Below are 27,465 nucleotides of genomic sequence, written 5' to 3' on the forward strand. Positions count from 1 at the left end.
ACTGTGCATGAATTTTTTTAACTGATATTTGCATTCCTAACACAGAACTCTGGTTTGAAGGGAGAGGCTAATTTTTTTTACATATTTACATTCAGTTTAAGGCCAGAAAAAGACTAAACTTTGCTTCTAAATAAAAGTGCTTCTAAAATAATGAAAATATTTATTCAAATTACTGCCTATGTATTAAGTATTTTTCTACTTACAATTTTTTAAATATTGGGCTGGAGCGATAGCACAGCAGGTAGGGCATTTGCCTTGCACATGGCCGATCTGGGTTCAATTCCTCTGTCCCTCTTGGAGAGCCTGGCAGGCTGCCGAGAGTATCCCGCCTGCACGGCAGAGTCTGGCAAGCTCCTCATGGCATATTCGATATGCCAAAAAAAAAAAAAAACCGTAACAATAAGTCTCACAATGGAGACGTTACTGTTGCCCACTGGAGCAAATCCATGAACAATGGGAGGACAGTGCTACAGTGCTACAGTCTGATACATGTGTTGTTTTTTTCCCCTGCCTTTTGGGCCACATCTGGCAGTACTCAGGACAAACTCCTGGCTGTGCTTCAGGGACTATATGGGATACTGGGGATCGAATCTGGGTCAGCTGTGTTTGAGGCTAGCACCTTACCTGCTATACTGTCGATCTGGCCATTAGCTCTAATTTTAGAACCAGATGTCTTAAGGTTTTTGTCAACTTACTTTTAAAAGTTTAACTGTTGGAAAACAATGTATTAATTATACATCAAAATAATATTGTAAATTCAGTAAATTAAAAAATAGACTTACTGTATTTCAAATGTTCTTGTGGCAAGAGCACAAAATTTGTTTTTATTACTTCTTTGTCAGATTTAAATTTTGTACCTTAAATTGCATTCACACAGTAAATTTTCTTTAAGAAATATTTAGCATCATAACTCGGTTATGTTTTATATTTCTAGTGGAATTTTATTCTTTTAAAATGATATTTAAAATATTTTAATTATTTTAAAATAAATTTATAAAGAAATGGGCTGGAGAGATAGCACAGTGGGTAGGGCATTTGCCTTGCACGCAGCCAACCCAGCTGACCTGAGTTCGATTCCTCCGCCTCTCTCGGAGAACCCGGCAAGCTACTGAGAGTATCTCGCCCGCACGGCAAAGCCTAGCAAACTACCCGTGACGTATTCGATATGCCAAACACAGTAACAATAAGTCCCACAATGGAGACGTTACATCGCTCAAGCAAATCGATGAACAACAGGAGGACAGTTGACAGTTGATAGAGTATTTCAGAAATCTGTCACCTGTTGAAGGTATTGGACATTTCAAAGGAAACAGGAAATCCAAGAAAGACTCCTATCTAATAAGTAGTCTAGCAACCAAGATTTTATTAGGCCTGAAGCTTATGCAGTTTTGAGGGCCTTATTTGGACAAAGAATACTCAGCAGAACAAAGTTTCCATAGCCCACCTGGCACCATTCAACAGGATTATTCCTCTGGACTTTCTAGTATCACTTATAGGAGGGAAAATCTGATGGAAGGAATAGTAAAGTATAGTAGTGTTCTATATGGGAAAAAAATAGTAGTGGTCACCAATTGTGAATTTATGTGTATACTAGAGAAATCAGTAAGCTCTGTGGTGAATCTTCCTCTGACTAAAGGTAAGTGTTTTAGCCCCTTCTATAGAATGGTTTGTATGTAGGGAAATATGCTTTTTACTCAATGCTCAGATCAGCTTAACAAAATCAAAGATAGTATTAATCAGAAAGATGAAAAACTTAACAAGCTTGTTTATTTGATCATGTTTTTGTAATAGAACTCCTTTATAACTTCCAGTAGAGATTTTGGGATAATTCATAATAATGTGTGGGTTTAATATTTTAGGTGGATGCCAGTATAAAATGCCCGTCCAATCCACCTGAAAATATCTTGCCTTCAGAACAGATGGGATACCTTATTTCAGAAATGGGGCCTGCTAGCAAACCTAATAAAGACACAAGTTTATCCACTCCAGCCAGAAACAGAGAGCGAAGAAGCAACTCACAGCAAGGAAAGTCTCCTGGTAAGAATTCTTGAGCTCTGGAATGCTGGGAGTAGAACCACAGTGTAGAATTAGTATATGAATGAGCTTTTATAGGTCTTAACTATCTTCATCATTTGTAATTATTATCACATTGCTTTTTAGATAACTGTAGTTTTACCCTTTTTTCTTAATTATTTTTGTAAGGTAGAGAAATTATTTTTCTAATATTGGATATAAAAAACAAATATAGGGGTTGGAGTGATAGCACAGCGGGTAGGGCATTTGCCTTGCACGCGGCTGACCGGGTTTGATTCCCAGCATACCATATGGTCCCCAGCACTGCCAGGGATAATTCCTGAGTACAGAGCCAGGAGTAACCCCTGAGCATCGGTGGGTGTGACCCAAAAAGCAAAAAATAAAAAAAATAAAAAATAAAAATAAATCTAAAAAAATAAAGATCTTTTAAAATTATATTTAAACACCATGATTTGCGCAGTTGTTCACAATACAGTTGTTTCAGGTGTTCAGTATTTCAACACCAGTCCCACCAATGTGCCCTTTCCTTCACCAATATCTCTAGTTTCCCACCCACCCTCCAAGCCTGCTCCCTTAGTAGACACTAATTAATTAACTTTATGCTGCTTAGTTACTAACATGTATTTTGTAATGGTGTTGCTAAAGTCATGACCTGAGGATTTACTGAGATGCTAGGTGTGAGTTGGGCCTTCTGTGTTACTGTTTTTTGTCATTGAGTTAGTGGGCTTCCACTCTATTTCCCCATCTAATGTTTTTGTTTTTCCTGGGTTGTGAGCTCTGTGAAGTTTGAAGGTGTTGTGCAGCCACATATTTGGCTGTTGTTTCCAGGGGTTTTGGAGCTGGGATGATCAACTGCAGGTGACTCTGGCCTTTTTGAGATCAGTCGTGAAGCTGGGTCATTTCTCTGGCAATGGGGGATGCTGGATGTGGGTGGGTGGAAAGCTGGGCCTTTGTTAGGGAAGAGACTCTGTCTGCCCCCATATGCTAGGGTCCAGAGATCTTGACAGCCAGGCCTTCCTGAAATAATGCAGCTGCCTTTGAATCTTACTGGATGTAACAATTTTTACTTAGAGTAAAATAGAACATATTTCAATACCAGCTGAGGAATTTGCATTACTTAAGAGAAGGCAAAGATGGAAGGGCGATTTAATAACTATCTTCAGATGCCAAAGACTTTGTAGTAATTTTATTTTTTGAGGGGAAAGTTTGGGCCACACTCAGACATGGGAATCACTCCTGGTTCTGTGGTTCTGTGCCTTAGGGTTGTTCCAGGGGACCATGTGGTGCTACGGATCCAACCTGGATTGTCCACCTGCAATCACCTTAACCCTGCTATTTGTCTCCAAAGAGTTTATAATTAGAGATGTACTTGCTATCTCTCACTCTCTCTCTCTCACTCTCTCCTCCCTTCCCTCCCCCTATCTCCCTCTCCCTTTCCCTCCCTCCTTGCATTCCACCATTAGGATGGGGTCAGGGCACCAGGGATTGAACCTAGGTCATCCAGGTGCAAGACAAGTGCCCTACCCTTTGTACTATTTCTCTGCCCTTAATACACTTCTTCTCTTAATAACAGGCTATCAAACAAGAAGGAATGCCCTAAGATTGAGGCATGCAAAAAAAATCAGATAAACATTAAAGACATTATCTTGAGCACATCATAAAGATATTGTAAAGTATGATTGTGTATCACATTATTTTCCTTTTGATTTGTAGAAGTTATTCTTTTAGGCACATATTGTTCATTCTACTATTTTCAGAGAAAGACAAAATATTTTTTGGGGGGGCTGCATGATGCGTGATGGCTCTACTCCTGACTGTGTGCTTGGGGCTGGTTCCTGGTGATACTTGGGGAACCAAACAGTGCTTGAAGAACACCATGCAGTGCCAGGGATCAAACTTGGGCCTCTGGCATGCAAAGCCTGCATTCACCATCTCTCTGGATCCAAAGTAATTTTCTTTTTTTATATATATAATTTTATTTATTGAATCACCGTGAGAGCAGCCACAAAGCTTTTGGGTTCAAGTCTCGGTCATACAATGAAACACCCATACCTCCACCAGTGCCCATTCTCCACCTTCAACAACCCCAGCACACCCCCATCCCACACCCTCCCCTACCCATGGGGCAGATGATTTCCACATTACTCTCTCTCTACTTTGATCACATTCAATATTTTGACACCAGACCCACCATCATTATTTGGGATCCCACCCCAACACTCAGATCTGCTGAAAAGGCAACAGTAGACAATTTGCTCTCTATTGCTGGTTATGAACAACATATAATGTTGTATGGCTGCAATAATGGCCGCATGATTTTGAAATTCCGAAATTTTAACTCTTAAATCTGGAGGGGTTTTGGCAGAAATCTGCCAAATTTGGGGGGGCTGCATGATGCGTGATGGCTCTATCTCAGGAATTTCTGCCAAAACCTGCTGGGTTCTGAGATTTGCTCCTGAGTTTCTGGGATCATGGCCATTAAGCAGCTTGATCAGGAGTCAGAGAGGCCGTTTGTGGGTGATGACTTGGGGTCTCGTTGGGGTGAGGAGTACAGGACTGCTTCCACCCCCATCCTGTAAGGCCCTGTGTGTCTCGTCACTGCGGGCCCAAACCTGACTGTCCAGTGGCCTCTGGAGGATGGCGGCCACCGGGCTGCCAGGGGGAACAGGCCAAGGCACAAAACCTATTCCCACCTGGGTTGGCCCAGCACTGGTAACCTACTGCAGGGACTGGACGCATTTCTGCCAATAGCCGCTGGCTTTTGAGATTTGTTTCTGAGTCTCTGGGATCATGGCCATTATGCAGTTCAATCAGGAACCAGAGAGGCCGTGCCTCCAATTATACAGCTGAGGTGGTTTGTGGGTGTGTTTCCCACATACCTAACTTTTGGCTGTTTACTTTCTTGGTAAACTTTGCCTCAAGTTTTTGGGGTCTGGCCAAAGGCACAGTAGCAATTTTGGGGTATCTGGAAGTCTGAAGGCGCCATCATGCTGCTGGTGCACTCGCCTCACAGGTACAGATTGACCTGCTGGCGGCACCATACCCCCCAAAGTAATTTTCTTAAGAAAATAATGACACCTAGTAAAACATGTTTGGTTGGATAATATATCAACATATGTTCCAATAAATAAGTCATCAAAGTCTTTGCTGCACAACTTTAGTATCCTTAAACTAAGTGCTTATTAGAGGTAGGAAATTTGGGTAGAATCAGAACGTCTTACCTATAAAATTTTGAAAAATATTGATAACTTCTCTGAGAATCACTGTAAAAAGTAAACTAATAGTGATTTTATTACTATTAACAAAGAATAGCTATTGTTCAAGTCATAGAATTCCTTCTACAAAAACACTTTATTTAAAACAGTCTTAACCAGAGCTGGAGAGATAATACAGCAGGTAGGGTGCTTTTTCTGCATGTGGCTGACCTGGGTTTGATTCCCAGTATCCCAGATGATCTCCTGAGCATTGCCAGGAGTAGTTCCTGAGTGCAGAGCCAGGAGTAACCCCTGAGCATTTCCATGTGGCTCCAGAACAAACAAAACCTGTCTTAATCACTCACTTTAGACATTCAATTTAGTTTGCACTGTAACTTTTGGTGGCTTATATGGCACAATCCAGATGAAAGATTACTATTTCTTGTCATTGAAGACTGTTTAAACAATTGCATAATCTTTGAAGGTAATTTAGAAAAGGAAAGAAAACATTGCTACGTACCTTTTGTTTTCTCTTTTGATGGTGTTGGGGATCAAACGCATGGCCTTGCATGCAGTCTGCCCCTGCCTGAGCTGCATCACCTGGCCTATGAAGACCTGTGGTCTTACCATACAGAAAGCCTGAGGAAACTGGTTTTCTCATCATTTTAAAGATCTGTAAAGATAGATTGTAGCGGATAAGTAACATTCAAGCTTACAGATTAATAATATAGCTAATATTTTACTCATAATCATTGTACTGATTATGTCATAAAAGTTTTTTGTTTTTCATTTGTGATTTTTTTTTTATCGTATCCAAGAAACCATTGACAAGATCAAAGTCCTGGTGTATTTTCAGTTCTTGTAGGAGTTTCATAGTTTAGGGTTTCACATTAAGGTCTTTAATCCTTTTGAGTTCCCAGGGGGTGTGATCAAAGTAGAGAGAGAGTAATGTGGAAATCATCTGCCCCACAGGTAGGGGGAGGGTGTGAGATGGGGATATACTGGGGTTGTTGGGAGGTGGAGAATGGGCACTGGTGAAGGTACAGGTGTTTCATTGTATGACTGAGACTTAGAGCCGAAAGCTTTGTAACTGCTCTCACAGTGATTCAATAAATTAAATTATAAAAAATGAAAGAAAAAAGTAAGGTGGAGTTCATATACAATTCAGTCAGCTAATCAGTGGCTGAATAAATAGCAGTACTCCTACATAAAAAAATATAAGATAAAATAAAAGTGTAACTGTTGAAAAACAATGTATTAATTATATGTCAAAATAATATTGTAAATTCAGTAAATTAAAAAATAGACATACTGTATTTCAAATGTTCTTGTGGCAAGAACACAAAATTTGTTTTTATTACTTCTTTGTCAAATTTAAATTTTGTACCTTAAATTTTGTTCACAAAGTAAATTTTCTTTAAGAAATATTTAGCATCATAACTTGGTATGTTTTATATTTCTAGTGGAATTTTATTATTTTAAAATGATATTTAAAATATTTTAATTATGTTTTAAAATATCAATTTTAAAATAAATTTATAAAGAAATGGGCTGGAGCGATAGCACAGTGGGTAGGGCATTTGCTTTGCATGCAGCCAACATGGCTGACCCGAGTTCGATTCCTCTACCCCTCTCAGAGAGCCCGACAAGCTACCAAGAGTATCTCGCCCGCATGGCAAAGTCTGGCAAGCTACCCGTGATGTATTTGATATGCCAAACACAGTAACAACAAAGTCTCACAATGGAGATGTTACTGGGCCCGCTCGAGAAAATTGATGAACAACGGGAGGACAGTGACAGTGAATAATGGAAGGCAGAAAAGAGCAGAACCATATTTTCAATATCCTGAAAGTTATGATTCTTAGAATTCTCTAGGTAAAGGTAAAGGCCCTCCCCTTGATCGTTGATTTGCTCGAGCGGGCCCATTAACGTCTCCATTGGAGACTTTGTTGTTACTGTGTCTGGCATATCGAATACTCTCGGTAGCTTGCCGGGCTCTCTGAGAGGGGCGGAGGAATCAAACTCGGGTCGACCATGTTGGCCACTTGTAAGGCGAACGCCCTACCACTGTGCTATCGCTATGCAGCAAAAATATCTTTCATGAATGAAGAAAAAGTGATATTTCTAGATAAAATATGAGATCACATACCACACCATATAAACACTAAAGGAAATTCTATGTGGTGTTCTTCAGGCAGAAGGAAACTGAAATAAAAATATAGATTACTCTGGGGGTTGGTGGTACATACTGAAATTTCTGCAATAGAAATTATACAAAAGAAGGCAGAAAAGGAGGTAGTATTAATGAAAAGGTAAAAAGGAAAAAGAGGAAGGAAGCAAACTCCTATGGCTATAGGAGGAATGTAGATTAAAAATAAGTGGAAGGAGCCTGGAGAAAGGCTACAGTTCAATCCCTGGCACCAGATGGTCCCTCTAACGTTGCTAGGTATGGCCTTCAAGACCATGGGGATTGAACCAGAGTTGGCCATGTGCAAGGCAAATGCCTACCCACTGTACTATCCCTCTAGTTCCTTGTATAGTAGTTTTAATATCAGATAAAATAGACTTTAAGATAAAGAGTATTATAAGGAGTACTATTTCATAATGATGAACAAATCATCAGGGAGGCATACAAATTATAAATGTGTTTTCTATAATAAAAATCAAAATACTTTTTTTTTTGTAAATTTATTTATTGAATCACTGTGAGAGCAGTTACAAAGCTTTTGGGTTTAAGTTTCAATCATACAATGGTGAAACACCCATCCCATCACCAATGCCCATTTTCCACCACCAAAAACCCCAGTGTACCCCCCATCCCACACCCTCCCCCTACCTGTGGGGCAGATGATTTCCACATTACTCTCTCTCTACTTTGAATAAATTCAATATTTCAACACCATACCCACCATTATTATTTGGAATTTTATCCTAACATACGTCAATTGCCTCGAACAGGCCCCAGTAACGTCTCCTTCATCCTAGCCCTGAGATTTAAGAAAGTGCTATATTCAAGGCTCTTTAGGAGAATGAGACCCATCATTGTTACTGGTATTTGGCATATTGGGTACGCCATGGGGAGTTTGCCAGACTCTGCCGTGTGGGCAGGTTACATTCGGTAGCCTGCCAGTTTGTGCAAAGTAGGAATGAGATAATAAGATGTCATAATAAGATGTCGCGCGGCCGCAAATGCTGGAGCCCTGGTCGGGGCGGGGAGGAAAGCTCAACCCACTCCCCTCCAAGGGGTCCCGGCGAAGACAGCCAGGCACGGGGGCTGGAGACTGCACTGTTCTCTTCCGGGAGCTGGTTTTATCCTAACATTCAGATCTGCCGAAAAGGCAACGGTAGACAATTTGCTTTCTGTTGCTGATTATGAATAACATAGGATGTCGCGTGGCCACAATAGTGGCTGCACAATTTTGGAATTCCAAAATTTTAACAATTAAATTGGAGGAATTTCTGCTAAAATCTGCTGGGTTTCAAGATTTGTTCCTGAGTCTCTGGGATCGTGGCTGTTAAGCAGCTTGATCAGGAGCCAGAGAGGCCGTTTGTGGGCTGCAATTTAGGGTCTCATTGGGGTGGGGACGAAAGGGCCGGTTCCACCCCTATCCCGTGAGGCTCCCACGTGTCTCATCACTGCAGGTCCAAACCTGACTGTCCAATGGTCTCTGGAGGATGGCAGCCACCAAGCCGCCAGGGGGAACAAGCTAATATAATCAAAATACTTAAAGCAAATAAAGCAAATAAAGAGAGAAACATAATAGCATAATAGGATATTTTTCGAACACTTCTAAGTAATTGATAGACTAACTAGACTAAATGTCAGTATAGACTTAGCAGATCTGAACATATAATGAACCACCTTGATCTAGTTGACTTTTATGGAGTACTACAGCTACTGCCCATATATGTTAATTTCAGATGATATAGTGCTATTTATTAGGATATGTCGTATACTGCACCATAAAACATGCCTCAACAAATAAAAAAGAGGCATGGGGATGAGAGCTGTAGTATAGTGGATGGGGCATTTCCTTTACGCAGGCCAACCCAGCTTCAATCTCCAGCACCCAATATGGTTCCCCAAGCCCACCAGGAGTGATCCCCAGGCATCGATCCAGGAGTAAGCCCTGAGCACAGCCAGTTTGGCCCCAAAATAAAGCACGACAACAGAGATGTTGAGGTGGTACAGAGATTAAGGCGATTACCTTGGGTCCTCACAACTCTAGTTCGATACCTGACACCACATATGGCACCCTGAGAACCACCAGAGGTCACTCCTGAGCACCTCTGGGTGTGCCCAAACTCTGCGCCCCATCTCTCAACAAATTGGAATAGTATGCTAGCCATCATGCATTATTTAAACCCTTGACTATATTTATGAAATATGCAATATATATGAAAAGAGTTGTAAGATAAGCATTGGAAATAAATTTTAGCTATTAAATAGAAAATTCTTCAAATTGATAAAAAACATGTGTATATTATTTATAGCAGAGATCATAGTTAAAGGTGAAAGACTAACTTGTTTATCCTAGGAATTGAAAACAAAGCAACAATGCCTACTTTTGTTGAATAATGGAATATTAAATATTGTATTCAGTATTATGCCAGTATTATAGTAATTATACCAATGACTTAGCAATGATAGTAAGGCCAGAAGAAGGGACAAAGAATATGAAGATTGAAGAGAAGCACATTATACTTGTAGATAATATGGTAATGTAAAAATTTAAAAATCCAGAGAATTTACAAAACTACTAGAGCTATAAAATGAATTTAGTAGACCTCTATCACTGACAGGTGTGGCCTAACACCCCACAACCATCAAAATAAAGAGAGGATTTACTTTGTACTCCTCAGTATAAATTCTGAGTCTTGTTGTGACGCTCAGTCTTGATATTCTTTGTTCTGGAACATTCATCTTTGTTTTGATATGTCTAAAACAGTTTTTGTGTATGTGTTTTTGCTTAATTTTGAGCCACCTGCTTTGCTCAGAGCTTATTCCTGGTTCTTTTGGCTCTCACTCAGAGATCTCCTCTATCAAGACTCTGGGGACCGTATGAGGTGGTGGGTTGGCTGCATGCAAGGCAAACACTTTAACTGCTCTACTGTGTCTAGCTCCTCTAAAGTAGTCTTAAATAATGGTATCAAAAATGGAACTCTAGGAAGAGAAACAGTTTTGCAAAGTTTGTGGGACACATGAATTTGAAAGGAATAAAGAAGTTTATTTTTTCCTATTGGGTGTCTGCTTTCAAATGTACCTCCAGCTCATTTCTGACAGCTTTTTTTGTTGTTGGTTTATTTTTGGTCCACACCTGGCTGTGCTCAGGGCTTCCTCCTGGTTCTGCACTCAGGAATCACTCCTGACGGGCTCAGGGACCATACCCAGGGGATCAAACCCATGCTAGTTGCATGAAAGGCTAATCCTACCCACTGTACTACTGTTCCAGCCTCTGTCGTTGTCATCGTCTTCTTCTTCTTTTTTTTTTTTACCTCTTTTGTGTTTACTGTAGAAGCCACCATCTTCCTTGGGTCAGTGCTTGGCCAGTGCTGCAGTGTTGCTTGTGGTTCTGGGATCCACCAGGAACTGCACTTGGTGGTGCTCAAGAGCCGGGTATTCCTGGGATTGAACTCTTCTACGCAGCCCAATAAATTGATTCTTTTCTCTTTCTCAATAAATTGATTCTTTTTTCCTATTTCACCTAATCATGCACTAAATTTGGATCATTCTATATGTCTTGCCATTTTATCATTATTTCTTCATCTAACTTACTCAGACCTCCATCCATTTATTATTAGATCATCTCACTTTGTACTCCATACAATAGGCCACTGCAATAACATTACAAGTTTTAGTTATTCATTTGGCTAATGTTTATTGAGCACTTGTGTGCTAAGATCAGACGTGGTCCCTTAAAATCTAGTGGGACTCTGATCAAGTGATGATTGGGTATTAATCTAGTTATGAATGTACCTTTAGGAGCTGAAGTGCTCTGAAAGAAAATTGACTCAAGAAGAGTATGAGAGAGTGAATGTGTGTGAGTGTGGGTGAGCATGAGAGTGTGTAGCAAGTTCTGATCATGTCAGTTCTTTCTCAAAATTTTTAAAACTTCTATTTGCCTACATAGATTAACATTGAAGATTCTATAGAACCTGACAAACCTCAACCTTTTACACTTTTAGGGGATTCAGTGACCTGATGCCTTTAATAGAGCTGGAGCGATAGCACAGCACAGTAGGGCATTTGCCTTGCGTGCAGCTGGCCTGGCCGAGCCGGGTTCAATTCCTCCGGCCCTCTTGGAGAGCCCGGCAAGCTACCAAGAGTATCTCGCCCGTACGGCAAAGCCTGGCAAGCCACCCGTGACGTATTCGATATGCCAAACACAGTAACAACAAGTCTCACAATGGAGACGTTACTGAGCCCGCTCAAGCAAATCGATGAACAATGGGAAAACTGTGACCATGACCAATGACTTAGCAATGATAGTAAGGCAAGAAGAAGGGACAAAGACTATGAAGATTGAACAGAAGCACATTGTACTTTTAGATGATATGGTCATGTAAAAATAAAAAATCTAGAGAATTTACAAAACTACTAGAGCTATAAAATGAACTTATAATACAGTTGGAATGATAATACAGTAAGGAGGGTGTTTGCCTTGCACACAGCCAACCTGGGTTTGATCCCCAGCATCCCATATGATCCCCCGTGCACTGCCAGGAGTAATTCCTCAGTGCAGAGCCAGGAGTAACCCCTGAACATTGCCAGGTGTGGCCCCAAAAGCCCCTGAAAAATAACTTAGCATGACTGTAGGACATGATCACTTGACTTGATCACTTGACATCCTGTTACTCATCGATTTGCTCGAGTGGGTGCCAGTAACGTCTCCATTCATCCCTGCCATGTGCTAGTGTAACCCAGTGGCGTTTGCTCACTCCAGGAACATGAAGGGCCTCAAATCGTTTGTTCAGGGTCTTGACGAAGAAGTCTGACCATCTCATAGGTGGGCGGCCACGTGATCTTTTGATGCCCTGTGGAATTCAGTTGGTAATGGCTCTAGTCCAGTGGTCATCTCCAAATCACATTATGTATCCAGCCCATCTGATTTTCTATGCCTTGGCAAACGAGACAGTGTCCCTGATTCTCGATCGTCGATGGAGGTCAGAATTCTGGATTCCTTCTCTCACTTGAGTGAAGCGTGATACTCCAAGCATAGTTCTTTTGACTCCTCTTTGGGAGACCCGAATAGCGTTCTCATCCTGTTTTCGTAGGGCCCAGGTCTCTGAGAAGTATGTTAATGCAGGAAGAATGGTGAAGTCGAAGAGATGTGCCTGGAGACAGAGGTTCTTCGTCCTCTTAACAACTTCTTTGACGTTCTGGAAGGCGTTCCATGCTGCTCTCTTCCTCCTGCGCAGCTCAGGTGCCACGTCATTTGTCATGTTGAGTTTTCAACCTAGGTACACATAACTGTTGCATTTGGAGATGTTCATTCTGTTGAGAGTGAATGGAACATCAGGAATGAGTCTGTTTCTCATGAACATTGTCTTAGATTCAGCTGCAGTCTGACCTTCCCACACTCATGGTCAAAGTCGGCCAGCATTTGTGCCGGTTGGTGTTATTAGAACGATGTCATCAGTGAAGTAGAGGTGATATAGTTGCCAACCATGTATCTTCACTCCCATTCCTTCCCATTCCAGTTGTTGCATGACGTTCTTGAGGGTGGCACTGAAGAGTTTAGGTGAAATGGTATCACCCTGCCAAAACCCCTTTCTTTGTGTCGATGATGAGATTCTGGTATTGAATCTGTTATACAGCTCACGGAGGATCCTGATGTATTGAGTTTGAATGCTCTGTTTGGCTAGGGCTTTGATGACCGCTTCAGTCTCAACAGAATCAAAGGCCTTCTTTAAATCAATGAACTTTGATTGACAGAGTGGCATCTTGAACTCTCGAGAAACCTCAATGAGCTTGATTACTATGTAGATATGATTGATCGTGCTGAATCCTTTTTAGAACCTGGCTTGCTCGCTGGTTGTCCTTCATCAAGTGTTCTGCCAATCCTATTCAGGATGACTCGAGTAAACAGCTTGTAGACGATGAACAACAGGCAGATCTGGCAATACTTGCCAATGTCGTGAATGTTTCCCTTCTTGTACAGTAGAATGGTTCTGCTGGTTTTCCATTGGGATGGAACCTTGCATTCAGACAGGTAGCGTGTGAAGAGCTGAGCCAGTGTATTGACACGAACTGGTGGCAGATTCTTCAGGTGTTTGGGTCTGACCTTGTCTGGGCTGGGTGCTGTTCACTTCTTTACAGATGAAATGGTGTATCGGATTTCGGAAGGAAGTACATTAGGAACGACATAGCCATCCTTCAGAATTTGGTATGTGGGCAGGTGGACATGGCTATTGAAGAGATCTGAGTAGAAGTCATGGATAATCTTCTCTACTACCCTTCTGGAAGATGTGATAGATCCATCAGGATGTTGGAGGGTAGTCATCTTGGTCTTGTAGTTGGCCAAGGACAGGCAAGCATTGCAAATACTTTTCCTGGCTTCTGCTGTATCGGCCAGCACTGCTGTTCTTCTCTCTTTGAGGTCTTCCTTAATCACTTCTCTGCACTGCTTGGTGAGCTCAGATGTTAGCTTGTGGTTGCCTGAGGCTCGTGCCAAGCCACGTTGGCAAATGAGCTCAAGACTTTCTGAAGATAGGCATTTTTTTGTGGCGCTCTCTCAGCGTTCCTTGCACAATCATAGAGGTGCTGAACCAGTTGATCGTATTCTTCGTCGATGTCATCAATGATGGCATCTTCTCATATTGCTGCAGTAGTGCCAAAGAGCTCCCAATTGGTGCTCATTCTGGGAGTTCTATTCTTAAACTTTGTAGTCCTTTCTCCCTGCTCCGTGAAGTAGAATTTTGCACGAAGGAGACCATGGTCCGATCTCATTTGGAATTTTGGAATAACAGCAATATCGGTCAGGCAAAGCCGTTGATTGAATATGACATGGTCAGTTTTGTTGTGGAACTGTCCACCAGGAGACTCCCATGTCCAACGTTTAGATTCGGCCTTCTGGAACTGTGAGTTACCATGAATGGTCTTAGTAGACATGATGAACTCAGAGAGTCTCTCACCCTGTTCATTCCATTCTAGGCCATGGGTAGGATATAATAACTGTTTAAAAATCTGTTGTATTTTTTTTTGTAAATTGGCAAACAAGTTGAAAATGAGATAATTAAGAAAATATTAACAATAGGATCAAAAATCATAAACTACCTTCTCTTTCCTTTAGGGTGTTGTGGTTTGCAATAAACATATTGAATGGCTATCTTGTTCAGTCTGTAGCCTACTTTCAGCACGCATCTCGCATTCTGAGCAGATCCTCCAAACACCCTTTGCTTGCTGTTCCCTTCTCTATCTGAGCTGCTTCCCCCGTCCCCCCCCCCCCCCCCCCCCAGCATGTGCTGCCGGCTACCAAGTCATGAAACAAACCTCCTGGTACTTATCTCAACTATTCTTGGGTGTTAGTCTCTCATTCTATTACTTTACATTCAGAGTGGGGGGAGATGGGAAGTTACTGGGATCATTGGTGGTAGAGTATGGGCACTGGTGGAGGGATGGGTACTCGATTATTGTATAACTGAAACCCAAGCACGAAAGTTTGTAAATCTACAATTGTACCTCATGATATTTCACTAATAAAAATTGTTTTTTAAAAAAGTCATAAACTACCTAGTAATAAATTGAAAGCTGTCAAAGACCTCTACATTGAAAGCTACAAATTTTGCTAAAAGAAATTAAAGAACATGTGAATCAATGGAAAATAAGATATGATCATGGATAAGGTAGCCCAATATGTCAGAATAATTACTCTCCCCAACTGGTCTATAATTTAATGCAATCCTGGTCAAAATTCCAGTAGACTTTTATTTTATTTATTTATTTATTTAATTTTAAAATTTTTATTAGTGAGACATCATGAGGTACAGTTGTAGACTTACAAATTTTTGTGCTTGGGTTTCAATTATACAATGATCAAATACCCATCCCTCCACCAGTGCCCATTTTCCACCACCACGGGTCCCAGTATCCCTCCCACCCCCCATACCCCCCATCCCACCCTGCCTCTGTGGCAGGGCATTCCCTTTTGTTCTCTCTCTCCTTTTGGGTGTTGTGGTTTGCAAAAGAGGCATTGATGGCAAGCTGATTCTAAAATTAAAAAAATATATAGATTATAGAGCAACCAAAGTAATTTTTAAAGACAGAGTCAGAGGAGGAAGAGACTTGGCTGATTTAAGAAGCTGGAGCGATAGCACAGCGGGTAGGGCGTTCGCCTTACAAGCGGCCAACATGGCCGACCCGAGTTCAATTCCTCCGCCCCTCTCGGAGAGCCCGGCAAGCTACCGAGAGTATTTGATATGCCAGACACAGTAACAAGAAATCCATAAAGCTGTAAAAATCAAAATAGTTTGGAATTGGTGGAGAGATAGACATATAGTGGGTAGGGTGTTTGCCTCACACACACAGCTGACCTGGGTTTCTTCCTCAGCATCCCATATAGTTCCCTGAGCACCAATAGGAGCAGTTCCTGAGTGCAGAGTCAGGAGAAACTCCTGAGTATCATCAGGTGTGACCTTCAGTACCCCTCCAAAAATGTGACTAGATGCACAAATATCCATAAAAGAGAATACTCTTCAGTAATAAAAATAAATGCACCTTTGATGTACAAGTCATCATATGCTATGATTTAATTTATATAAGATATAAACTATAGGGACTGGAGAGTAGTACAGGGGTTAAAGTGCTTGTTTTACACACAAATAGTCTCCTGAGCACAGCCAGGTGTGACCCAGCCACTCCCTGCCCCCCAAAAGAAAACCCCAGATATATGTAAAATGTAGTGACAGACAGCATGTAAGTGGTCCTGGGAATAAGCTCGGCTGGACTGGCTGTGCACAAGGCAAACACCATACTGCTGTGCTATAGCGCCAGCCCAAGCAATTTAAAGTATATATTAAAAAATTTATATCCTGGATAGTTTGACTTTTGAGGTTTATAGATAATTGACTTAAAATAACCTTATTACACATCAAAAATGCTTCCCCAGTGAGTTTCTGCTTCTGCTCTATTCCATAATCATGAATTTCTCACCCCTCATATCTGTCCTCTCATGTTCTGTTCCATGTCAGGTAGAAGATTTACCCCCCTCCCCGACTGCATTCCCTGTTTTGTTCTTTCCTTCAAACATTTACATGAGGAATTGGTCTCTGCATCATTCTCTTTGAAATATGGAGAGGTAAAAATGGTTTCCATTTTTTAAAACACTGCAAGAAATAATAAATAGAGCCTCCTTAGTCTCCTTTTAAAGTTTTGTTGTCGTTGTTTGTTTGGGGTCCACACCTGGCAGTACTCAGAGATCACTCTCAGCCATGCTCAAGGACCACATGGGTGCTGGGGATCGAACCCAGTAGGCAGCATGCAAGGCAAATGCCTTACTGATTGTACTGTCTCTCAGGTTCCTTTTAATTTTTTATTTTTTTGCTTTTTGGGGTCACACCCGGCAATGTACAGGGGTTACTCCTAGCTCATGTACTCAGGAATTACCCTGGAAGTGCTTGGGGGACCATATGGGATGCTGGGAGTCGAACCTGAGTTGGCTGCCTGCAAGGCAAACACCCTACCCACTGTGCTATTGCTCCAGCCCCTCCTTTTAAATTTTTTAAAAAACAATCTTCTCTGTAGTTCTGAGGATCAAACCTACAGCCTTACATATGTGAGGTACATGATGTATCACTGAAGTATACCCAACCCTGCCATCCTTTTAAGTTTTTAATATATTTTTATTATTTTTTTTATAAAGTACCCTATAAGTACCACAGGTTGACAGGGGAGGGAGGGCAGGAGTGGAGGTCACTCCCTGATGGTTCCATTCTGTGAAGCCTAGCACTTCTGAGGCACTCCAGCTGGTTCGAGGGTCGATCTCTCCAGCCATTCCCATCATCCTTTATTTCGTTTTATCTTATTTTTGTTTGATGGCCATACCCAGCAGTGCTCAGGGCTTGCTTCCAACTCTGCACTTGGGAACCATACTGGGGTACCAGGGACCTAACCCAGGTTGTCCATGCAAGGCAAGCACCCTACCTACTGTACTTTCTCTCTGGCCCCTCCATCTTAATTTTATAATTTTCTTTTCTATTCTTTATGCCATACTCAGCCTTGCTCAGTACTTACTGCTAGCTCTTAGCTCAGGGAACACTTCTGATGGGCTTTGGGGACACATGGGGTGCTGGGGATTGAACCCAAGTCAGCCACGTGCAGTGCAAACAAAACACCCTGCCACTGTATGATCTTTCTGCATCCTCCTCCTTTATTTTAAAGGCCTTTCCTGGGAAACACTTTTCTCAGCTTTCCTTATCATGCCATGCTGTCATCTTTCCTTGTGTTGACACCGTAGCCTTTCTTCTTTCTTTCTTTCTGTTTTCCATATCCTGATTCTATTTTACTCATACCGAGAAGGTCAGGGGTGTGTCTTTAATATTCTCATGTCCTTGAGGCCTCATCTTCTCCCACCAAAACAACCTGTCAAGATTTTGTCAATAAATTCTGTTCCCTCCCTGAAAGGAACTCTGGTGTCTGCTGTTAAAATAATTATTTCCTCTTTCCCCTACATATTATGGTTACAAATGTAAGTGATGAAATAATTAGCACATTAATTCTCTTTACAAACTCTTCCTATTTTTTTCCCAAGTAAAACCTCTTGTTCTGGTTAGTGGTGTTGATAAATGAGTCTTAATTGGCCTTGACTTCCTTCTTTGAAACATAAGAATTGTGAAATTTTGGCATTATGAAATTTTCACATTTTTATCTTTCTAGGGGCAGAGAGCAAATTACATGATTAAACTAGAACCTCTTTGCTAAAACATTTTATAATAAAGGTATAAGCTGAAATACAATTCATGAAGTTAGGTGTTTTCTTACTTGAAAGGACTTACTTAGCTGAGCAGCCTATGGAAACATGGACAACAAGGAGCTGTGACATTCGAGACTAACTAATGTAAAATTTAAGTATTATCTAAGGGGCAGGGATATGGGTCAGTGGTACAGAGTGCACGCCTTACATATGAAGCACTGGGTTTGATTCTGGCACTGCAAAAAAAAACTGACACACACAAAAAAAATTAGGGAAAAAGATTGTGGTGTTAGCGAAATCTAAATTAAAATTTGAGTTCTGCCATTTTACTGTGGCTACAGTAGACATTTGGCTGAAGTGGGAACGGGTGCTGGGGGGGTACAGTGGGGTGGGGGATGTGTGTTACTCATTCTGCTCATGGGGAGAGTACAGATTATCCTGGTATCCAGTTTATTTCTCGTAGATGATCAAAGGTATTTTAATTTGATAAAAAAAAAAACCTAAATTCTAAAGTTAAAATAGGAACAAAATGTAAAATTTCTAAAATACACCTAAATTTCAACTGATACTATCATCAGGAGAATCTTTCAATTCTCACAGCCTGTTTTTTTATGATAAAAATAAGAAAATTTTGCACTAGAAATGTTGTTCAGTTGGTCAGACACATACATCATGTGAGCGAGGCCCTGGGTTTGTCCTTGGCGTCATAAAAGAAAGATTACAAAATGATTTCCAATGACTTTTTGGCCTCAAATTCTGAAATACTGTGATTCTAACATTGATTGCTACAGTGTCATATGTTGCTCAGTTCACAAAGTTATCCCACATCCTGGAATTTACCAGTGCTTTCTGTGATGAGATTATTTTGAAAATTGTTTACCCTATTTAAAATAGAGGCATCTTATCATGAATCAGGGTTTTTAAAAATTATTATTATTATTTGGGAGGATTTGGGGGCCATTCCCAACAGCACTCAGGGCTGTTCCTAGGCCTGTGCTCAGGGGCTGCTCTTTGTGGTACTCCTGTGTGGTGCTAGGAATTAAACCAGAGTCAGCCACAAGCAAGACAAGCACCTTAAACCCCTGTGCTCTCTCTCAGGCCATTAATAAAGGATCTCACGATCTCACGTTGGTTTGGCATCAAGATCATACTCACCTTATTAATGTGCATTTTGTTAGAAGGAGGTTATTAACCACAATCATTGGTATACTGTATATATACTTTTTGTATACATGTATACTTAAGGAAATACCTTCTGGATTAAAAATACCAAGAGTTAAAAAATTTATACTCAATCACGGTGCTCTAATTTTTACAATATTGCTGTAAACTGAATAGACCCAAGTATTAGTCTTATTGGGAATCTGCACTCTCATATTCTGATAATTAAGGAAAATTAGTGTTTAAGAGCAAAGTTTAACTTATTCCTATTCTGATAGTTAAGGAAAATTAGTGTTTAAGAGCAAAGTTCAACTTATTCCTATAAAAGTATTTCCCATTTTATAGCTTTTGTAGATGAGACTTGATAAAGTTAATGAGGCAATAATTCCAAAACCCTAAAGAGTTCTGTCACTAGAAATGAATATGTTTTTGGTTTTGTTCTGGACAAGCTAGCTGTGCTCAGGCTTACACCTACCTCTGTGCTCAGGGATTACTCCTGGCAGTGTTCAGGGAACCAGATGGGGCGCAAGGGATTGAACTCAGGTTGGGTGTATGTAAGTCAATTATCCTATCCACTGACCTAGCTCTCTGGCTCCTGGAATCAGCATTTCTGAACAAGTAGATTCAGTGTTACTCCTCAAGGACTTTCTTTTTTTTTTTTTTAATTAATTTATTTATTTATTGAATCACCATGGGAAAGGTTACAAATCTTTCAGGTTTAGGTCTCAGTCATGCAAATATCAAGCACATTTCCCTTTACCAAAACTTATTTTTTACCATGAAGAATCCCAATAAAACCCCACCCCCCACCCCTCCCAGTCCCTGTGGGGCAGATGAATTCTAGTTAACACTCTATCTGCTTTGATTAGATTCATTGTTTCAATAAAAGATTCACCACTATTATTTAGAGTTTACGCCCCCCCCCCCCCCCGAATCAGACATGCTGAAAAAGCATTGTGAAGTGATTTGCTTTCTACAGCTGGGTTCAAGAATTATATGTTGGTTTTGGATTTCTGCTATTTTACTTATTGACCCTGGAAGTATTTCTACTGAAAGTCAGATAGTTAAGAAATTGGTTTCTGTGCTCTGGAGACGTGGCCGTGCTGGAGAGCCGCTAGTGGGGGGCAACTGGTGGCCTCGGTAGGGTGTGAAGGGCGGACCGAAACGCCCCCCTTCCCATGAGGTTTTAGTCGCCCCCAGTCCCCCGGCTCATACCTGCTGTCCACAAGGCTCCCATGCGGCCGCCATCTTTCTTTCCAGAGAGGAGAAGGCGACTGGGGCAACACCCTTTCCCCTCCAGACAGACCTGATGGCCTGGATTAACGCATAGTCCTTTCACTTTTCTGCTCCAAGCTGCTGGGTTCTGCATTAAGTCCTTGTGCTTCTGGGGCCGTGGCCGTGCTGGAGAGCCGCTCGCGGGGGGCAACTGGTGACCTCAGTAGGGCGTGAAGGACGGACCGGAACGCCCCCCTTCCCATGAGGTTTTAGTCGCCCCCACACCCCCGGCTCATACCTGCTGTCCACAAGGCTCCCATGTGGCCGCCATCTTTCTTTCCAGAGGGAGGAGGGCGGAAGGGACCAACACCCTTTCCCCTCCGGGCAGACATGATGGCCTGGATTAATGCATAGTCCTTTCACTTTTCTGCTCCAAGCTGCTGGGTTCTGCATTAAGTCCTTGTGCTTCTGGGGCTGTGGCCGTGCTGGAGAGCTGCTCGTGGGGGGCAACTGGTTACCTCGGTAGGGCGTGAAGGTCAGACTGGAACGCCCCCCTTCCCATGAGGTTTTAGTCGCCCCCACTCCCCCGGCTCATACCTGCTGTCCACAAGGCTCCCATGCGGCCGCCATCTTTCTTTCCAGAGAGGAGAAGGCGACTGGGGCAACACCCTTTCCCCTCCGGACAGACCTGATGGCCTGGATTAACGCATAGTCCGTTCACTTTTCTGCTCCAAGCTGTCGGGTTCTGCATTAAGTCCTTCCTCAAGGACTTTCAATTCTCACATCAACTCAGCTTCAAGTCATATAAACTTCTACTAGCACTAGACTAATCTATCTGTATTTTTATTGGTCACTGTATTTGAATTCCTAGATTGGAAGCTTTGTTAATGAAGGAAATTAACTTTTTTGGTTTCAGTTTTGGGGCACACCTGGCACAGTTCAGGGGTTACTCCTGGTTCTGCACTCATTAATTACTCCAGGCAGTGCTCAGGGATGATATGGGATGTTTGGGATCAAACCCAGGTCAGCCCCTTGCATGGCAAGCACCTTACCTGCTGTACTATCTCTCAAGCCCCCAAATTATTGTGTCTAGATAGCTGTTATTAGAAGCTGTGTGCCAAATGCTATTTTAAATCCCATATATTGTGGTTATGGGCTGGAGCGATAGCACAGCGGGTAGGGCGTCTGCCTTGCACTCAGCCAACATGGCCAACCCGAGTTCGATTCCTCCGCCCCTCTCGGAGAGCCCGGCAAGCTACCGAGAGTATTCGATATGCCAGACACAGTAACAACAAAGTCTCCAAAGGAGACGTTACTGGGCCCGCTCGAGCAAATCGACGATCAACGGGAGGGCCTTTACCTTTACCTTTTATATTGTGGTTGAGGCCATTGCTTGCTCACACTGCTTTACATAATTCTCATCCCGAAATTGTTACAGACCCATACAGGCTATTGTTATTTCAAACATGCCTATCTGTGAAATGCTCTCCTTCATTATCTGTCAATATGATAAAAGTTGATTTTTAAAAATAATTTTGGGACCACAACCAGCTTACTCATGGTTTACTCCCAGCTTTGTGTTCAGCAATCAATCCTGGTAGTGGTCAGGGACCATATGGGGGATTGGGGATTGAACCCAGATTGGGTATAAATATGGGAAGCGCCTTACTCATTGTACTGTCTCTCTGGCCTTGATACAGTTTTAATGGAATATTTTTATTTTTTCACTGATAAAAGGGGGGTGGCTGCTATTGTTCTTTAATGTGCCTCCCCTTATGAAATCGTTAGTTGCTTTAATAGTCTTTATCTTTGTTATTATTGAGAATTTCTATTTCTTGATAATTACTGTCAAAGTGAGGTTATAGCTGGTTCTTTAAAAAATGTTTTTAATGAATATCCATGATAGACCATTACAAAGCTATTCATGATTTGGTTTCAGTCATACAATGATCCAACACCTATCCCTCCACCATTATACATTTCCCACCACCAATGTCCCCAGTTTCCCTCCCACCATCCCCTAACATTGCCCTCCACCCCCAGCCTGTCCCTCTGGCAGGCACTTTTCTTTTCTCTCTCTCTCTCTCTCTCTCTCTCTCTCTCTCTCTCTCTCTCTCTCTTTCCTTTTGTGCATTATGGTTTGCAGCGCAGGTGCTAAGAGGTCATCATGTTTGTTCAGGGTGTTCAGTACTGCTGGAGTAGCTTTTTCAACCAGATGGAAGCTTTAGGAGTATGGACATGGTGGACATGACTGTTGAGGATTCTGGAAGTATAGGGAGGCGGGAAGAGGTAGCTTGTCCTAACCCTGAGAAAGCCTGGAGATTTCAGTCACAAAACCCACACCTGAATTTTCAGCAGATTATATCTCAATGAGGTCCTTCCCAAGATAGGGGATTCAGGTTGGGGGTAAGGAAGTGATTTTGGATTGTGGCAGCAAGCCACTGCGGGGGTCTCTGCTTGGGCAGGCACCAGGCTTACTTGCCTCCTTCTGATTTACCCAGGTCTGTTCAGCTTTGTGCAGACCAATTTCAAGATTAACTATGGCTTTTGATCTCTTTTGAGATTTATTTATGGTTTTCTGAAGCAAGGCTGGTAGAAGAGCTTACAGGGTGGCACTGCAATTGGTTCATGGGGGGTGTTGATTCATGGGGGGTGACTGCCAGTGCTTCTAAGAGTATAGGGATGTGGGTGGAGGTAGCCCATCCCAACTCTGAGAAAATCTGGAGAGTTCAGTCACAGACCCTCGTATCTGAAATTTCAACAGGTTAATGTCTTGGTGAAGTTCGTCCTGAGACAGTGGAGTCTGGCTGGGGGCATGGCAGCGATTTTGGATTGTGGGAGCAAGCAGCTGACAGGGAATCTGCTTGGGCGGGCACCAGGGTGACCTGCCCCCCGCTCTGATTTACCCGGGTCTGTTCATCCTTGTGCAGGTTCAAGATTAACTGTGGCTTTTGATCTCTTTTGAGATTTATTTATGGGTCTCTGAAGCAAGGCTGATAAATGAGCTTGAATAGCTGAGCTGGAGGTGGTTTGTAGGTATGGCTCCCATACTTTTGATCATTTAATTTCTCGGGAAACTTGGTCCTGAGTTGTTGAGGTCCAGTCAGAGGTCCAGTGGCAATTTTGGGGTATCAGGAAACCTACAGGTACTATCATGCTACTGATGCACTTGCCCCATGGGTACAGGTTGACCTACAGCTGGTTCTTTTTTGTTTATTTGATTTTTGGTCCATACCCAGTGGTGTTACTCCTAGTTTGTGCTCCAGGATTACTTCTGTCAGTGCTTGGGTATGGGATGCCAGGCATTAAACTTTTATCAGCTGACAAGGCAATCACCCTGTCTGCTATACTAATTGCTCTGCCCCCCTCTTTTCATATTCTGAATAGATTTATATTACAACATGGCTTCCCTTGTTACTCAAGCATTGAGATGAGGGGGCTGGAGAGCTAGTACAGTAGACATGGTGTTTGCCTTGCATGCAGCCAACTTGAGTTGGGTCCCCAGAATCTCATACCATCTCCAGAGCACTGCAGGAGTAATTCCTGAGTACGGAGTCAGGAGTAACCCCTGAGCACTACTGGTGTGCCCCCCGCAGGGGACAAACAAAAAACCCATGGAGGTGAGGTATTTAGAGCTATGCCTTTGGTCTGTAGATTGGTGCTGGCCCACAGGTGTAGAAAGGTTGAAGCCATTTGTCTTCTGCTGGGACTGGTTTGCAGGACTGGTGCTGGTCCATAGGTGTACAAAAGTGAAAAGTGCTGATTTAGAGAATGATAGTAATTAGGTATTAGGTGTTACTCTATATCTTTTGTCTAACTTAAAAACCCCTGCATGCACTCTATACCAATGAGATCAGAATGTGTTGGGGTAAGTTCTGAAGGTATCAGTAATTTTTCAAGATCCCCAAATGATTCCAGAGTGGAGCCAGGCTCCAGAAGCCCCTGACTCTATTTATTAGTCATAAAGTTGAGAGCTTCTTCCTCCCAGTTGTCTATTTACTTTTAGGTCTAGATTACATAACCTTTTAATAATAATTAGAGTTACTGAGAAAAAAAATGTTACATAAACATCTTTAATCAATGTTATATGAACCATATTTGTAATAAAATATGAAAGATATAATCGGTACTATTTTTACCACTTGTAAGCATATGGTGACATTGTTGTACCACTATCACCTCAATCTCCAGAATGTTTCATCTTTGCAGACTGAAGCTTCCCACATTACTCCCCTCCCCACACCCTCTCGTAACCACCATCCTACTTCTCCCTTCTCCCTGTCTATTCCAGATGTCTCATAAGGCAAGCACTTACCCACTGTACCATCACTCCGAATCCAGTACTTTACCTTTTGTAACTGATTTATTTTAGATGTATGTCATGTTTTCATGGTTCATTTGTATCTTGCCTTGTAAGATGCCTTTCTTTTAAAGGCTAAGTAACATTCCATTGGATATAGATTTCATCATATACCCTATTTTGCTTGTATATTCACATTTTGGTATACAATAGGATGTTTCCATATTTTAGCTATTATTAATTATGGTACTGTAATCACACATGTAAAAAAATCTAATTTTAAGAGGCAAATTGATGGCCTGTTCTCCCTCTGCCAGATGTGCATCTGGATTAATTACTTCTGCTTTAAAGGTGAGTTGCAGTGTGTTTCGCCAGATGAACAAATACCTGTCTCTGGTGACTCATCTGCCTTCTACAAAACATGACAAAAATCATGTATTGTTCCCTGGACACTTTCTAGATTTTTTTCAAAAGTGGTGGTAGAATTCATTTTATCGAATCAGCTTTTTTGCCCAGGCTATGGTCAGTCTAGAGTCTAACGCTTACATACACTAAAGTAAAGTAAAGGCCCTCCCGTTGATCATTGATTTGCTCGAGCGGGCCCAGTAACGTCTCCATTGGAGACTTTGTTGTTACTGTGTCTGGCATATCGAATACTCTCGGTAGCTTGCCGGGCTCTCCGAGAGGGGCGGAGGAATCGAACTCGGGTCAGCCATGTTGGCTGTGTGCAAGGCAAACGCCCTACCCGCTGTGCTATCACTCCTTGTGCATTGAGAATGACTTGTAACACACACACATATTTCCAAACGCTACCAGGGCAAAGTTCAAACTTCAAAACCAACCTGAAGATGCTCCCTGATTATGGAAGTTAATTAGATTAAATCTAGAAGTCTTATTAGAATCCTTTCACTGCGTTATACAGAGGCCATTTAGCTCTACTTCTTTTTACTTATTTTTTTTTATTGAATCATCGTGAGGTACAGTTACAAAGTTTTCATGATTGAGTTTCAGTCATACAATGATTGAACACCCATCCCTTCACCAGTGAGCATTTCCACCACCAGTGTTCCCAGTATCCCTCCCTCTACCTTCTGCCTCTGTGGCAGGCACCAGCCTTCTTTGGCACCTTCCTTCTCTTTCTACTTTTGGGCATTATAGTTTGCAATACAAATAGTGAGAGACCATCATATTTGGTCCTTAGTCTACTTTCAGCACATATCTCCCTATCTCCCTCTCAAATGATCCCTCCATCCATCATTGACTTAATCCTGGTCAGCTGAGTACAAGGTTAGTGCCTCACCCACTCTGCTGTATATATAGTCTACTGCTTTCCTTTTTTTTTTTCTTTTGGCTTTTTGGGTCAGACCCAGTGATGCACAGGAGTTACTCCTGGCTCTGCACTCAGGAATTACTCCTGGAGGTGCTCAGGAGAACATATGGGATGCTGGGGATCGAACTCCGGTCAGCTGCATGCAAGGCAAATGTCCTACCCGCTGTACTATCACTCCAGCCCCTGCATTTTTTTTTTTTTTTTTTTGCTTTTTGGGTCACACCCGGTGATGCACAGGGTTTACTCCTGGCTCTGCACTCAGGAGTTACTCCTGGCGGTGCTCAGGGGACCATATGGGATGCTGGGAATCGAACCTGGGTCGGCTGCATGCAAGGCAAACGCCCTACCCGCTGTGCTATCTCTCCAGCCCCTGCTTTTCATTTTGAATGAACCTTCTTTTATCGTCAAATCTCCAGGAAGGATATGCTTTCTTTTTTTACATGTAATTTAAATAGATTTTTTTAAAAAATAATTATTTTTACTGTATCTTACTTAGATATTTTTACTGTATTTTAGCTGGTTAGTCAATAAGTAAAAATTTTATGGGGGGGGGAATTAATTTGAGAAAAGTAGTGCTTGCTTATTTTAATAATGTACTTTTGAAGCCATTACTATTTTATATTCCCACAAGTCATCAACATAATTATTCTTACAGCACTGAAATTTTTTCCTTTTGTGTCTATAGTTCACTTTGATCCCTTTGACACTTTTGTTTTTAATAAAAAGGCAGTTTAAATGAAAAGAGGCTTGGCCACACCACTGAAAGGCGGTACAGTTCAAACCTGTTTGGCTTACCTGGTCTACATTTGCATGCTTTAGAAGTATAGGAATGCCATAAAATTCAGAAACTGCTAAGATATTATTTGATTTCCTTTTTTGTTTGGTCTTGGGCCACGCCCTGGTGGTACTGGTGACTGAGAGATCCAATCCAGGCTCAGTGACAAGGGACCACGTGCTGCCAGGGATTAAATTCTGGGCTCCTACTCAATGCCTCTTTTGCAGACCACAACACCCAAAAGGAGAGAGAGAACAAAAAGGAATGCCCTGCCATAGAGGCAGAGTGGGTTGGGGAGGACGGGGGTGGGAGGGATATTATCCATGGTGGTGGAAATGGTCTCTGGTGGAGGAATGGGTGTTTGATCATTGTATAGTCGAGACCCAAGCACAAAAATTTGTGGATCTACAGCTGTAACTCATGGTGTTTCACCAATAAAAAAAAAAGATTAAAAAAATAAAAAACTTTGGGCTCCTGCATGCAGGACATGAGCTGCTGCCAAGTGTAGCCACCCCCGTCCTTTATATATATAATGTATAGTTGTC

The 27,465-nt window shown here is 41.9% G+C and overlaps 2 protein-coding genes across 2 annotated transcripts in view; both read left to right on the top strand.

Moving 5' to 3' along the window:
- Window positions 1-27,465, top strand: part of SUPT4H1 (SPT4 homolog, DSIF elongation factor subunit) — a 133,531-nt gene that overhangs the window by 21,588 nt on the left and 84,478 nt on the right. The gene's annotated exons all lie outside the window — the stretch shown is intronic.
- Window positions 1-27,465, top strand: part of HSF5 (heat shock transcription factor 5) — a 49,248-nt gene that overhangs the window by 21,562 nt on the left and 221 nt on the right. The window contains exon 5 of the mRNA XM_056127756.1: window positions 1,860-2,037. Coding sequence (XP_055983731.1) covers window positions 1,860-2,037 — 178 coding nt within the window. The remainder of the gene's footprint in view (window positions 1-1,859; window positions 2,038-27,465) is intronic.

This window comes from Sorex fumeus, unplaced genomic scaffold (assembly GCF_029834395.1).
Source record: "Sorex fumeus unplaced genomic scaffold, SorFum_2.1 ptg000063l, whole genome shotgun sequence".
Classification (NCBI taxonomy): domain Eukaryota; kingdom Metazoa; phylum Chordata; class Mammalia; order Eulipotyphla; family Soricidae; genus Sorex; species Sorex fumeus.